At 40.3% G+C, this 16,454-nt stretch overlaps 1 protein-coding gene across 1 annotated transcript in view; it reads right to left on the minus strand.

Annotated features, from left to right (window-relative positions):
- Positions 1-15,945, minus strand: part of notch3 (notch receptor 3) — a 28,157-nt gene extending 12,212 nt beyond the window's left edge. The window contains exons 1-9 of the mRNA XM_081610100.1: positions 15,647-15,945; positions 14,708-14,780; positions 4,128-4,270; positions 3,719-4,054; positions 2,944-3,066; positions 2,626-2,859; positions 2,379-2,534; positions 2,100-2,285; positions 490-603 (exon numbers count right to left, since the gene is read on the minus strand). Coding sequence (XP_081466226.1) covers positions 490-603; positions 2,100-2,285; positions 2,379-2,534; positions 2,626-2,859; positions 2,944-3,066; positions 3,719-4,054; positions 4,128-4,270; positions 14,708-14,780; positions 15,647-15,707 — 1,426 coding nt within the window. The 5' untranslated portion in view covers positions 15,708-15,945. The remainder of the gene's footprint in view (positions 1-489; positions 604-2,099; positions 2,286-2,378; positions 2,535-2,625; positions 2,860-2,943; positions 3,067-3,718; positions 4,055-4,127; positions 4,271-14,707; positions 14,781-15,646) is intronic.
- Between the last annotated feature and the right edge of the window lie 509 nt (positions 15,946-16,454).

A 16,454-nucleotide genomic window follows, 5' to 3' on the forward strand; every position in this document is an offset into this window, starting at 1 on the left:
GTGTTTAGAGGAGACGGTGGGATTGTTTTTCTTTTTCTTTTTGGGACCCCCACACCTCCTCCTCTACTTCTTGCTTTAGGCCCACCATCTCAATGGCTAGATAGGGGCTGGAGGAGGAGGGGACGTCTGTCCCAGATGTAAATTGCGGACCTGGAAAAGAATCTCATTAGCAGAACTGCTATCCCCCTCAGCAGCACTACCAGGGCAGGATGAGGGAGAGCTGTCCCTTCCACATTCCACAGAGGAGGGAAGCAGGGGTCACAATAGTGCCTTTGTTCTGGCAGGAGGATCGGCAGTCTTTAGGGCCGGCCTTTTTATGAGTGGTGGCTCTGTATACCAACAGGCAGAAGTAGCATGTAGTCCATTGGTACTTTGGTTTTTACATATTTAAATTGAGTTTTTCACCTCTTAATTAGAATTAAAACTCTAAACAGACTCCATGGACCCAAAAAGAAGCAACTGATATTAGAGTAATTCAGTGAAGCCTACCTGGCTGACAGGTGCAAGTGAAGCCGTTGACCATGTCCCGACAGATGCCATCATTCACACATGGGTTGCTCTCACAGTCATCAACGTCAATTTCACAGAAAGTCCCCATATAACCTGGAATATAGAAGTTCAATCTTAATTGCCTACTTTTCTTATTGTTGCTGCAAATTCATAATTAATGTAAACGTAAGTCTGTTCAAGAAAGCACAGATTGATGTGAATCCGGAGGAAGATCTACAAAGAACTCATTAGACGGCCCAAAAGATTCCAAGACCATGTCCAGTGGTGCCACTTCACTGACCTGGAATCACCACACCCAGCTGTCCACAAAAATGTCACCTCCCTGGGTCAATGTCCCATTCACCAGATACATGTTATACATTCTACATTGGCAAACTATGGACGGCTAGTCCTTTGAGATGAAACAGAATGTGAATGAGAGTGCTGCCCCTGGGGAGAGGCTAGCGTGGAATCAGAAATAATCAGAAGCTCCACATGAGCTTTGCCAGCCTGACGATGAGAACGGTGATGAGGAAGGTCCTGTCTCTGGAAATGAAGGAGGGGGAGAAGGGTGGGCTCTGGGAAAAAGCCTCTTTCCCTCACCGTGTCTATGAGGGGTGCAAAGTGGAGCACAGAGGGGCCCTATTGTTCCACTCCATTCCCACCACTCTACCTCTCATTAGTATTCACAGCACACTCCTCCCCCTAACTGTTTGCCCTCTCTCACATCCAGTCCTATAGACCAACCTCCCAGTTCTAATTTGTATAGTACCAAAGACCCCACGACATACATGTAGGACTGTGTGTGTTATTTTGACTATGTTTTAGGGTTCAAATAAAACTGTACACAAACTAATACCCACTGGGAGTGCAGTGTGGTACAGAAGCCACTGATCTCCTAATGTCTGATGAATTGTGTTACATAACAGCCTACAATTTAAGTCTTTATGGCAGAACAACAAATTGTGTTTAAGGTCAAGTTTAAAGACATTGTTCTCCTTGGGATAATGCTAACCTTATGGTTTACTAATTGTCAACCCAAAATTTTGTTCTGAGGGCGACTAAGGCTATGATGGTAGGAGTTCATGCTTTTACTGGTGGGTTGCCCAGCTCAAACCCCCACTTGGTCCATCTCAGTTATTGTGTCCTTGGGCATAGACCTTTACCAGCCTTGCCTGCTGGTGCGTTCATGTCCAGTGAACTTGATAAAGCGCTGTGCAAGTACAGGCCATTTACCATTTGGTCAGACGATTTAGATCCAAGCCCATTCATCAAGAACTACCACATTGAAGTTTTTAGATGCATTTTTCTCTAACACACCTGAATCAAATGAATGGCTCATTATCTCCGCAGAGATGAATGACTGTTGGTGAGACTATTCAGTGGTGGATCAGGAGTGCATCAAAAAGTTGCTCAATGGTAGCTCTTCAAGAATAGACTTGGGCAATCATGGTTTAGATTTACAAACAAATTAATGTCTTTTTAAGAGTTTCGTTTTAAAAGTTATCAAAAGGTAAAACTGAATAAGTATGGAACTGTTCTTTTATCAGTGAAGAAAAATATACATGTAAAATAACCCTCTTATTGAAGGTAAAGTTTAGTATGATTACCTGGCATGCATATGCAAGTGAACTCTCCAATGCGGTCCAAGCAGGTGGCATCATTCTGACAGGGCATGGAAAGGCATTCATTGATGTCAATTTCACAACGTGGGCCAGCATATCCACGACCACACTGACACTGAAAGGAGCCTTCTGTGTTCACACATTTTCCAAAATGCTCACAAGGGTTTGCACCTGTCACCAGAAGGCATATGATCAGTAACCTTATATATTTGGTACAATCACAGATTGAGACCTTAAAACATAAAAAGTTAGGAGGAACCTTACCAATGGAACACTCATCCATATCTTGATTGCAGGCACCACCCACAAAACCAGCAGGACAAGTGCAAATAGCACGACCATTAAGGGGATTGGTGTCACACACAGCGCCCTCATTACAAGGGTTGCTGACACATGCATCGTCCAAATGACAAAGCAGACCTGTGAAACAGCAAACAAGAACAACATATTCACTTATTTAGCTCACAGATAAGAGACAGCCACAGGAACAACAATAAGCCAAACAACATACCTGTCTTCCCAACTGGACACTCGCAGAAGAAGGATGCTACACGGTCATGGCACGTGGCACCATTGAAGCAAATAGCTATTGCACAGTCATCGATGTTCTCACTACAGTCATCTCCAGTCCAACCATTGACACAGACACATGTATGACCACCGATGGTGTTGAAGCAAGTGCCTCCGTTATGACATGCATTGGGTTGCATGAGGCACTCATTGACATCCTCAGCACAGTATTGTCCTAAAGTGGAAAATCAATACACTCGTTCAAATACAATCATTGTGTTTTAAACAATACATTTAAAGTATGTGTCATAAAATGTACCCGTCCATTCTGGTGGACACTGGCAGTTGTACGTATTGACTCCATCCACACATAGTCCCCCATTCATGCACTTGTGACCTGGGCAGTCGTCCACATTGTTCTCACAGTTGTGTCCCTGAAACCCTGAAAACAATTAACAGAAAACCAAATCAGTATAAAAAGACACAGCCACACACCCTAGCTGATCAAATATGAGGTGTCATCTAATAACAATACTAAGCAATTCTACCCCTAAGCACAAGTTACATTTCCCACACAGTAGAGGGTGTGGGGAAATGTGGGTAGTAATAGTTCAGAAGGTGAGGGAATGTTTACATCTATGTTTGACTTTTCCCACACAATGCCAGCTACAGGAGTGATTCCTGACTGCTTCAGAGGTCTGACCTACCCTCCATGTTTGCTTGTTTTATAATCTCTCACAGTTTCAATGACTTCCTCCCTGGCAAGAGACATTTCCTGTCAGGTCCCCAGTGGGAAACCAGAAAGCTCATAAAGTAAATTCCTTCTGTGGTGAAAATAGTTGACTGGAGAAGAGAGCAGACATGCAGCCTCTTCAACTTTCCCACTGCCCATCTACCACCAGAAGCCATTATTAATGGGCAGGAAGCAAATCTGAGACACAGGATAGAATCCCACGAAACAACTCTACTAACTACATTATATTACAGAGCTGGAGAAATTTATTTAATTCTAGCACCCTGCAAAGAACCAGGAAAACAATGAGAAGCAGATATAGACTGAGTGTGTTGGTTCTATAGAAAGGCAGCTGTTGTACCTGGTAGGCAAGCACATTCGTAAGAATGGTCACTTGTTTGGCGACAGGTGCCCCCATTGAGACACTGAGATGGGGCACAGGGTAAGGTAGACACCTCACACGTACGACCACTGTACCCTAGTGGACACTGGCAGCGGAAGGACCCAACCAAGTTAAGACACAGGCCACCATTGAGACAAGCACCAGGTTTGCGACACTCATCAATGTCACTGCGGCAATTCTTTCCTTGATAGCCAGGTGGGCAGGAACAGTTGTAATGGTTATTCCAATTGACACAGCGAGCCCCGTTAGCGCACGGACTTGTGGCACAAGCGTCAATGAGGGAGCAGTCTTGACCTGAGGGCCATAGAAATTCATTCAGTTAAACATTGGAAATTTCTTAAACCAAATTATTGTAATGAAGCCTTACCTCTGAAACCTCTTTGGCACACACATTTGTACTGTGGAAAATCATTGACCACATCACTTTTGCAAGCTGCTCCATTCAGACATGGGGATCGATGACAGGGATCCAGGTGTTGACAGAAAGGGCCAATGAATCCGGGACGACATCTGTACAAATACATTGGAATTAATTGTATCTCAATTTCCAATGTGCTGATCATCAGATAACTCAGTCTCTATAACACCTTGGAGAGGTTGGATATTTGCTTTGTACATTCAGCAATGAATCTGAGCCCAGGAATGATTTGTGATTTGGTGTTTACTGCATAAGTACACATCATGCGATGCATTATTCTAGCAATGACCACATAAACCAAATTTAAACTTTTAAAAACTAAAGACAGCATTTTCAATGGGTATCCAGATTCAAGATAAATCTGTTACTTTAAGATGCAGAGCATAATTGTCTTCACGTCATCCAACATTCTTCCACTGTGTCATTTTTTCCGGATCACAGTATGTACATTTTCCCAGACAGGAGGAAAACACACACGCACACACACACATTCTGAAACAGCAGTCTAGAAACCTAACAAACATCAACAAATCGTGAAAAAAAAAAAACATGAATTATAAAATTACTTTTGATGAAAAAAAATAAAACAGCTGTGGTGTGGGAATGAAATGTCTTAAGTTCTGTTTTATTGTAGGTGAGAAGGGTATTTCTGACAGGTGGGTCAATCAGACAAACATCTTTAAACCATTAAAAACCTCTAAAAGTTAGAATTTGAAATTGTTTTTGTCATTGTGCAAGAAAGGACAATGAAATTTAACAAATAGGAATTTTTGAAGAAAGTTAAAATAAATATATATATATAAATAAAGACATTTGTGCAAGCATTTTCTCTGGTGTTTTTTTTTCTGTTACTTGTGTGTTATTACAGAACACGACTTTGATCACTGCCAAAACATGGGTAGCCAATGTTGTTCCATACAAAACCTGCACAGACACAGTTGAAGAGCTGTTGCTAGGTAAACATTGTCACCATATTTGCCAATTTCAGGATGACATTGGCAAATTTCATCTGAAATGCCAGATTTTGTTGAGTCTATGGTAGAGTCAAACAAAATATTGAATTGTAATCTTTATTGCAATATTATCCATCCATCCACCCACCCACCCACCCACTTTTTTGGTCAATTGTACTTAAGCTCCTCATTGCAGTTTTTAGCAGAACTATCACAATTACATATCCTGATATTGGAAATATTACTTTATAGTCATTTGGGACATCAGATAAAGTTTGCTGAGCCGTTAACAGTATACCCACAGTTAGAACTGGCTAAGGCAAAACCCTGGCTTTTAAGGCTATTTGATGATAGTAGCTGGACAATGACAGCTGGGTTCCGGCCCGCTGTAGATTTTATAAATTTAAATAAACTCTTTAGATAAATGCCATTTTTGCTGACCTTTCTTATTAGCCAGGGCTGTACAAAATCAGAAATTTTTTTTAAATACAATAATATAACAATACAGATTACAATAAACTCACTTTTTTATTATTTATTTACTTCCTTTAACATCACATATTGTCCCACCACTTTCTGTGTGCTTTAGCATTTCAACTGCTACATCAGGTGAGGATATTAGACTTAGAATGCACTTCAAATATATAATACAACCAAATATTACATAATTAGGGATTGGAATATATCACACTCTGATAAATGCAATGATGACTACAATTTAATATATTGTACAGCAATACGATAAGTGTTCATTACGAACTGTAAGTTGAACATTTCATCTTGAAAGTTCATATGTAATAACTGAAGTGCTGTTATCTCCTCTAAGTAGATGAGCATAACCAAATCTACATCTTTCTAAAACTGTTTTCTGTCTGAGAAAATTAACAGAGATTTCTTGGTTTAGTTTAGATTTGGTCTTTTCTTGGCTTTACATGGAAGTTAAAATCGGAGAGCAGCAGCGATTAACGCAAATAAGGACATTCACACATCTACACAAAATTTAATAAACAAATATGAAAATATACAACATGTTCTTAACAAATGTACTATTTAAGTAGTAACAAAAAATCTGGGACCAACAAATGCATTCTGCAATAATTTGCCAAAGGCAAGCAGTAAAGAGCTGATAATTAGTTGGGTTGTTAACATGAAGCTGCACTCAAGTACTCGTGCTGAGAAAATGTGTCTGCACAGATACTAAAGCATCTTGTCCCTCTCACAAATCCTCTCTGAACACCAGCTTGGCTTTTCCTTCCACAACTCCCTCCTCTCACGCGCTGAGAGGTCAGATGTCAGAGGTCCTCTGTCTTATTGTGATGATAATGTCACTTAGGCAGCAGAGTGTGATGTGGTTCTGCTAGGCGGGAGAAACTGCCTTTTATAAGATGCAATTGATGGTTAGAAAGACTTAGAGGTGAAGAGAGTAGTCTGGTCCAACAGGAATGTCATGTCATATTTCCTGTAATCCCTGGTTCCTTGTTCTGAAAACATGGCACTCACTCCTAGTGCACAATTGCTGTTGCCCTAGCAACCAACACAGACGAACAAGTGAGCCTGATAGCCAACCAATCTCCACCTCCCCCACCCTTCGTCCCCATAGCTATTTGTCATGGCTTGGCTGGGTTTATTTAGAGGCAAATTAACTATGTCTGGAATCTGGAGTTTTACAAAAAATGGAACACAAATGTGGCACAAAGAGAACCTTGAAAGTATCAAAGAGGAAAATTGCTTATAAAGCTGCAAAATACAGCAAAGACTGTATTTTCTACGTTGGATGTTAATAAATTCAAACAGCTTTAATGTTATCAAGCTGTTGTCCCCATTCTCAAATAACCACAATTGAGTTTAGAGCAAAAATGGCAACTCAACAACTCACCCTCAAATATAACCTGAATGTCAATGCCTAGTGATGTCAAGTCAAAAATATTACATCAGATGGAAAAATAGGTCTGGCATTATGTGAGAATCAAGTTCACTGGTATTTATTTGTGTCTGCATTAGCTGACATGATTGCGTGAACGTGTGCATGTAGGCCCACAAGAATGCCTGATGAATTATTTGTCCTCCTTTACAAATTCAGCCAAAACACACATTCTTTTGTCTAGACCTGACTCAATGCCAACATGCTACTCCCATAACACACAAATCAGAATGCTATCGGAGTAGAGAAGGCGAAAGACACGCAACTTCCCTCGTATTTCTGTTCATATCACTCTGAAAAATCAGCTTGTCAAGCTCCCTTTAACCTTGTGGATTCCATGGCTCATGAGAACAACAGTCCAGGATCTAGGCTTTTCTCATTCTACTTATTTGTGCCAGATTTTTGCAACAGGTGCAGGAGAGCTATTGTGCAACAGGCTTCTTGGTCATACTTTTGACTTGCCAACATTTGACCTTTGAGGAAGCAAATACAGCAGATGAGACAGAGGTCTGTGAGTGCAGCCTGGTGATGGCCAGAATGGGTAATCTTCCCGTGTCAACACATGTGATTGCTCTTGCCAGCTGCAATCCTGCCATCTGTCCTCATCTGTCAGAGCACCTCTGGGTGTCTGGTATTTACATCTTTGGCCAAACTTTAAGCCAAAACAACTGGTCTGTTTTGCCCATGGGACTGAAGCAGTAGCCAAGACTCATAGCTGGAAAACTCAAGAAATGTGGTCTTTCTTCACAGATACATGCATTAGCTGTTCTACGGTTTTGACGTTTTTAAGTCTCGAGGACAAAATCGCACTGCAACATAGTAAAACCATGCAACACTCAGTTCACACTCAAGCACAAGGAGGGAAAACTTACAACAAGGCTCAGCTCTTGAGCACGAATGCTTAAAAGAGATGATGAGAGATAAAAAGAAATGAGACATATTAAATTTAAGTATGGCATTGAAAGTGTTTTCAGTGATGTTTTGAATTTTCTGTGTCAATCATAGAAACCCTGAAAGGATTTGATTTATGTGAGTGAGTTTTAGCACCTATCTGTGGGTAACAAAATGCTAATTTTCCTGCTTTCTGGTTCACTTGAGCAGAGTAACCTGAGCTCATCCTGTTCCACACAATAGTAGCTATTCTCCCAGAGGTCAAAAGGTGGTTCACCTGTGGACAAAGAGGCTGTAATCTTTTACATACTTCAAACACACAGTCATGCTTCACAAGACAACAAGTACACAAAGAAAAAGAGAAGGAACAAAATAATATTTTCTCTTGGAGCAATGTTTCAAGTTGTCCATTACATGAGAGGAAGTGATAAATGTTTTGTAAATTACTTTACAATTGCCAAAAAAAGATATTGTAACATCAGCCACTTTTTCACAATGCAGCCTTCTTTCCCACAACTCTTTCCACAAGCAAGCAGTGACCAGTTATTCTTCTTTATAAGAGACCATACTGATACCACACTGCCAACAAGAGCCCATGGTTGCCCCCTCCCTCCAGCAGTCTCTTCGGCTTGGCTCCTCTCAGCTTGGCTCTCCCTTCTTCAGCAAAGAGCCAGATTGGGGGTTGGGAATGTTTTGTGGCCCAAATAAAAGAGCTAAAGTAGTCAGAACCCTTTTGTATGAAAGTGTTGGGGGGCGATAGCTGTGCAAGGGGGGTGCAGTGACCCAAACAGCTAGTCTTTAAAGGCCTCGGCCGTAGCCTGGCAACAGTAACCCATGGTAAGACAGGTCCCGAATGAGAAAAAGGGGGTGATGAGAGGAAGGGTTTCATAAGGACAGTTGGAACTGCTCAGAGGATTTGTCCATGTCCAAATGCAGGTAGCTCTCTCTGGAAAACTTTAGTGTTGTAATCATCCATAATCATATCCACAAGCATGTGTGTTTGTGTTTCACAGAATAGATAACTAGATTTGTTTAAACACTTGTGTTTACATGCACACTGAAGAGGTCTCCAGAGGCCTTCCAGCTTGTCAAATGGATGAGAGTGTAGCGCGCATGTGAACATCAAGAACATTTTCTAATAAAAAACTGAATCTGAGAAAAAAGCAAAAGCTAAAGATAATAATTAGTTCCCTCAAATAGCTAAAGAGCAGTCAAGTCAACATGTACAGGAGTAAAAATCAGGGGCCTAGCCAAATGGCAGACAGATTGGAGATCACTATAAATCTATCCCTGACAGAAAAGTGAAACAATGTTTGGCTGTGTGCTCAACGTAACTGCAGCATAAAGATCCAGACACATGTTCACAATTTCATTACTTCACCATCTTTAAAAATGTGAAGCCAATGTCAATTTGGAAGAGTCCACCATCACATTTTTCAAATAGCAATGCTTTTGCCCATAACCACATTGCATGAATCCTAGAGTCGAGGTCCTGTAAAGCATTTTGAAATCAACTCAACCACAAAACCCCACCCAACCACCTAAACCGAAACAGATTTTTGTTCAACTTTGAAACTTGAAGGACCCCATGGCAGCATGACAACTTTTTTAAATTATGTGCGTTTCACTTAAAACTGTAAAATATAAGTGGAGGTAAACCTCTCAATTATATTCTTTTGCTACACAGGAAAAACTTTCTGTACATTCAACATCTGATAAGCAACAGTCCACACTTCAGTGTGTTGACAGAAACTGTCCCACTGATTGAATGAGGCCAGCACAGCCTCTCACGTGCTTATGGTCTTGAAAGAAATGAAGTTTGTTTATGGGGCACTGGCAAAGGTTCCTTATGATAAGCTAAGGAAACCAGCCAGAGAATGTTTACTATCTCGAGAGCTGTCACCCAAAGAAGCACTGGAGATGTTACAGAAGTGTGTGTGTCAGTCATATGTGACACCTTTTGTAAAAATGGAACAAATGAGAATAGAGCTGCAAAGTTTTGTTATTTTCAGCGTTCCAAAAAACATATAAAAACCCTCTAAATTAAAAAAAATTATATAATTATATATAAAAATTATATATATATGCTGCCTTCTTAAGTTAGGTTGTTTATATAATGTCTGCTTATTTGAACAGTGAATGCCTTTTCCTGAACCATTTAAAGTTGGATCCATCCCTAAAGGGAGGGGAAGACTAGGGAAATTTTGCTGGCAGAGCTCTCTACTTCTAATCAGACGTGTCTAAATTTCTTTACAGAAGTCACTGTCTTCCAGAAAGTAACAAAAACCCAGTGGATCAGACTTCAAAGGCAGGCTCATCCCTACATAAGCAAGAAGCCCAGACACATGTTGACACCATAGGGAATATTACACAGATTCCAACATGACGTTCCTAAAACAAATCAAAGTTGTTCAAAACATTAATTTCATGACAAGCCTTGCTTTCAAGAGATTATTTAAGAGTTTCATCTCTGTGTTTTCTGATTTACTTTCAGATAATGAAGGAATAGGAAAAATGAGCAGAGTCTAGTCAAAACGTAAGAAAAGGTAGAGATGAAACAAACCCAGGCAAAATTGGAAAATAAATGCCTCGGTACACTCAGTAAGCTGCTTAAGCTTCTGAGATAAGACAGGATATGCGTAGCAGGGAGGTCAGAAGGCACCACTTCCTTTGACAGGGCCTGGGAACCAGAGCTCCCCGTCTCCAAACACGACCCAGAGGAAAGTCATGTTAAGAGGTTGGGACAGAACTCATCTCCTGAAGGATGATGCCATTTGAATCTACTCAGTCTGCAATAAATCAGTTTTCCTGGGTAATGACATGACAATGGATCCATCTGCCTGCTGGGGCTCCATGAGTGATGGAAACGTTAGGTTGCTTTACAAAATTGTAGAGTACCTAATTGCAAATCAAACAAGTTACTCCAAACATCTAATTTTCAAAAAAAAAAAAAAAAACCTAGGCTAACGGTATTGTTAAAGGCATTCCTGAAGGGGCAAACAGGGTGAAAGGAGGGGAGACAGAGACAATAACCTGAAAGCACCAGAGGGAGAGGAGGAATCTTCCTCACTAAACATTCCTTTCTAATCCACCATAAAGATGGCAAAGAAAACACTAGCCCTGAGGTGCCGTGAACTAAGCCAACAATATAGTCTGTCCCTTTGCTATGGTCTTTCTCTAAATACATGCCTTGGCATGTATGTATAGTTCTACTGAATTATATAAAATGCATTTCTATCCTTTATAACAAAAGGATATCCTTTGTAACAAAAAAGCAGTTTTTCCGTTTATTTGTGCAAAGATACAATCTTCTTAAAAGATGCTATGCTTTTTTTCAAGCTATGTAAGTTTTTTTTTGTTTCCAAAACTAATCAGAGTAAGCAATGTGTTAGATGGGTGTTACTAAGGGTGGCACACTGTGCCATTTTCATAAAAGTGCTGTATACATCAAAAAAAGACTTAAAATAAATGTTACTTTGTATTTTGTAATTGACCTGTATCTCTTTATGAAGCTCTTACTGTTTCTGACACTCTTGCTTCAGCCCATCATCACAGCAATGCTCCTCCATGACGCCTTTTACAGTCGTTTTTAGGAGCGTTGGACTGAGAAGTAGTTTGCATGATAAGCTCAGCAGATGCGCAGTTTCACCAGGTGTTTGCTACTTGCACCTCCCCTTTTTCTCCACCGTGGGGGAGGTGCTCTGTGAGGCAGAAATTCAACTGGGTATTGCAGCTCCAAGGCGGTCCTTTGGGTAACTAGGCGGCGCATTGTATGAGCGACTCATTGGGCATCTCCGAATGGCTGCCACAACAAATTCAAGGATTTCTCAAACATGCACGTAAGAATCAAAGCAATTCTCTAGGTATGTTGATGATGATATCATGACATAATTTAAAGCTCAAAAAAGTTGATTTTACACGATACTCCCCTCTTTAAAAGAAAAACAGCTCTCAAAACTGTCTAGCCAGTCTATTCCTTATCAAAAGCCCTCTTTCATCATGCTTTAAAAGGCTGGGAGTTGCTATGGGGTCATGACTAAACACCCACTATTTATTTGCCGCCTCTGCTCCTGAGGCCAAAGATAAGGAATTTGTAAAATAAAGAGGACTAGTGTATCCATGTGTCTAAAACGGAAGAGCAGGCCCAAATTTTTTTCTAGTCAGCTTTGTAGATTTGGGAAGAAATAGCTGTTTGCCGTCTGTGATCTGATGCTGGACTGAAAGCCTCAAGAGGAGAAGCCTGAGCTTATACAACATGAAGTTAGAGAAAAGGAGACCTGGTAGCTGTTGCGCTGTGAGAGAGGCAACATGTGCAATGAAGCCTGTGGGCTACCAGCTTCATTCCTCCACAAGCTTGTCTCTCACAGTATGAGGGCGACTGACTGCTCAATGGCAGCACCTGGTCCTGTGCTTTCTCTTTGTCAAGATCTGACTTCACTGGATTACCATCACAACATCCACCAGCTGTCCTTTACGCAGCCCCTCCCGCCCACTACCTCCTCCATCCCACTCAGCCTCCCTCAAGCCAGTCCCTACCCCCCCAGTTCAATCCCTCCAGCTGGATCCTCTCTGAATGACACCCTCTCGATCTGCCTAATTATTACTCCTCCGGCAATACCGCAGTGGCCCTCTTCACACAGCATTCTCAGCAAAGTTGAGGGCCAATGGCTCTTCAGTTGGACTCGCTGACTGCTCACCTTGAAGGCCATACTATCCATGACACCATCAGCCATTCACTGTCAAGTTCAACAATCTGAGACACTGAAGGATAAAAGAATGAGAATACGTGGGGCTCAGCGGAGGAGGCTATGCATGTGATGGAAAAACAGTGAGTCATGGAAAGCAGATCAGGATAACTGGTATCTTAGTGTTTGAATGTTGAGCAAAGAAGTTTACTTCAACTTTATGTCAGCTTTATGCACAATACAGGATTAGCATGGGTTCTATTGTTTCTTCATAAATTTGGCTTTAGGAAGGCAATCCAAACTGTTATGTCTGTTTAAACTTGCGAACTCTTTTGTGGTTTTAAGCTTCAGGCTGAATCAATGCATTGTTTCCCCTTTGGTATTGGTCCGCAACACCATAATACCACCAACAACTATACAGTGTGTTGGAAAATAAAAAGATGTGTCCATCAATATTTGTCTAGTATTTTGTAAATGCCACCATCACTAAAAAGACAGGTCAGAAGGCTTCTTATTTCAAACAAAAGAAGTTATTTAAAGTATTTTCTATCAGCTAAATATGATATCGTCCTAACTGGGAAAGCAACAATAGCACCCGCCATACCCACACAGCATTTTTGTTACTAGTAAAGCCATTTCCTGTAATGGAAACAAAATATCTCAATAGCTTCAAAACAAGACATATAGTCTCAACCAAACAATGTGTGAGGCTTTGTAGCTCAGTTGTACTTTCTGGGTTGTTTCAGCTGTTATTTTTATTAGCAAATAAAAACCTAAATCTGCTTTGTTTTCATTTCACTTCATGTTCTTCTCATTTTTGCTGTGGCCTTTCTTCTCTCCTTCCCTTCAACCCTGTGCTGCGGTGCCAAGTTACAGCCAGGTATCTGGGGGAAGAAAGGATCTTTTCTGCTGTTCTGGATCTCCTGTTTCTGCAGGGTCTCATGGGAACGGGTGGGGTGCCACCACCACTCATAGGACTGGTCTGACCACTCTCATGTGTCCGTGATGTGCTCCACTGCTCTCCACAGTTAGGGGGCTCTTCTACAGTCTGATATTTGACATCCCACTCCATAAAGAAATACTTTGCCATTCAAATTAGGATATATTCTTTCTTAGCACACAACAATTTCTTACAAGTACTTTAGAACAAAAGACAAGAAATCTGTGTGGATAAAATTATACATTTACAAAATGATACTAAAGCGTTTTGATTATAGGTAATGATTGATAAATTGTGGGTAATGGTTACTTGTTCACATGCAGCCAGGTTACACATTGGCCAGCATGCAATGACTACTACAGACAGAATAGACTTTACAGATCTATAAACCACAATAACATACATTCTTGCAACAAGTGCATATGTGGTTTCAGAGCAACTTCGACCTCTCCAACTTAATAAACTGAAAATACAAGTTGAAAAAAATGCATTCGTTGTTTTGAAGGGAAGCAGCAGGAAACCCAGGGATTTTATTTTACCACTGTATCACCTTCATCTGAAACACTTAATGTTTCTTAAACTTAAGATGAAAAAAAGAAGGGCCAATGACCCCCAGGCAAAACACTGAAGGCTATTTAACTTGACTATTGCAAAGGGCTCCCACACACCCCCACTCTTACCAACTGGAAAAACAAAAAGCCTTATCACTGTCAGAAGATCCAAGAGCTCAATGGAGCATGGAGCAAGAAACTGAGACAATTCACCAGAAAGTTCAAAAAGCTTTCGAACAAACTAAATAGGTCCACGCATTAAAAATTACATCTTTGTAGAAGAAATCAAGTAAACTTTAAAAAGATTCAGTAAGCCCTTTAACAAGTGTAAAGGATGAAACCTTTTAAGGCTTGGTGATGCTAATCAGTGATTGCCTAATCAATGAATTGGACCTTGCAGACAGACAAAAGGCTATGACAAGATTTTAAAATATGAAAAGATTTTAAGACAAAAAAAAAGCACTTTCTGGATTTTTGAAAGAACCATCTGACAAAAAAATAAATCCATTCTTACAAACAACCAACACACTTGAAAGCTTGTCATCTGTGTCATCTGCATTGTCTGTGTCTGTGTTATGTTTTACTTACATGCATCTAGAAGGGGAATCTATGCATGTCGCTCCATTTTGACAGGGCCTGTTTTTATCCAGACACCGGAACCCTGTAGAATTTCAAGAAATTTGTTAGCAAACCACACAGCTAATAAATCTTCATGCCATCCAGCTCAGGTTTTAATAAGTCCCCTTCCTGACTAGGATCTGAATAATAAAATAAACAAAAAATGTTTTGATTTTTTTTTTAAATATCACAGCTATAGAAAAAGACAATTGAGCCAATAATTCAGAGGACTCTGATAGATTCACATGCAGTGATTTCTGAGTGCAGCCTGGGACACTCCCGCATGTTTGCTGTTGACTTTGTACCAAGCAGATAAACTTTACTATTTCCTTGATGGCGGTACAAACTTACAACCGTTAGAATTCATAAAAGAGCTTTCCTTGGATATATAATTATTCATATTTACCAGACTTTACCCAGAACCACAAAAACTATTCACGATGTCTCTTAAAGCCACCTCCTCTACAATTAGGGTTTAGAAGCGCAGCATGGATAATAAATGACCTAATGTCTTAATTTACTACAAAATGAAACTACTTTTCTTTAAGGCTTGAATCTACTTTATTTCCCAGGAAGTAAAATTATTGCTCATTAAAAAGATTGTGCAATTTAATTCTGTTAACTAGCATGCAATTATCTGTTGCGCTTCTGTTTAATCCGAGAAGTACAAGAAAAGTTAGGCAAGTTTTAAAACAACATACTACTAAGATAATTAACAAACTAAATCATATATTAAAAAAAAATAAAAACTAATACAATCTTGTCGTAAATGAGCTTGGTCAAGAATAGGGCAATTACCCTACAAAGGGGGCACCGGACAATGGGTTCGCTGTCCAGACATGCCCAGGCTACCTGTGGATTTAAACACACTTACACATTGTGGGCAGCTGTGAAAGATTTTTTACTCACCTTCACCAATATGAAAGCACAATAAAAACGAGAAAATAATCCATTGCATATTCCCTTCCATTTCTGTGGAAAAGTTTCCAACGTTTTGAAGAGCGCTTTTAATAGAAATACATCCTCTGTTTAATTTACAGGACAAAAGTAAGTCTCCAAAAAATATTTCGTTAAGTCAGCCGGGAAGCAAAGCGATAAGTCCCAATCCCGTAATATCCTCCGCAGCACGGCCACGGGTGCTGTGATTCTCCTCTCACCTCCAGAAACTTTTGAAAAGTTTTCCTTTCCCAATGATTTCCAGCGTCTGGTATCACTCCGCCTCCTCCTCATCTTCCGTCACCTCCTCTCTCTCTCTCTCTCTCTCTCTCTCTCTCTCTCTCTCTCTCTCTCTCTCTCTCTCTCTCTCTCTCCTTCCCGCACCTCCCCACCCTCTCTCATATCAACACAGGCGCACACATTCGTGCATCCAAGTATGACAAGAGCTAACTTATGAAGTAAAATAAATAAATAAATAACTAAAAAATAGAGAAAATCAGCTAAATGCAAGAATTTAAAAAATGACTAATTACAACCCTCCAAAGCGAATGAAAAGTAAGACATATGGTTGTTGTATTCATCACAAAGACACAATCACGAATCGCTGAAAGGTTTAAGTCCTCCACTTTTTGAGAGACTTTCCAGAGATATTTAAAAAAAATGCTAAACTATAACATAAAAACACTACATTTCTTTCTGACGCTGCGCTAAATGTGGAAAAAACTCCCACACTGTTGTTTCTATAACATTGGGGCAGACTGGACTGTGTCCAACACTCTGT

This window comes from Poecilia reticulata, chromosome 8, assembly GCF_904066995.2.
Source record: "Poecilia reticulata chromosome 8, P_reticulata-male-v2, whole genome shotgun sequence".
NCBI lineage: Eukaryota > Metazoa > Chordata > Actinopteri > Cyprinodontiformes > Poeciliidae > Poecilia > Poecilia reticulata.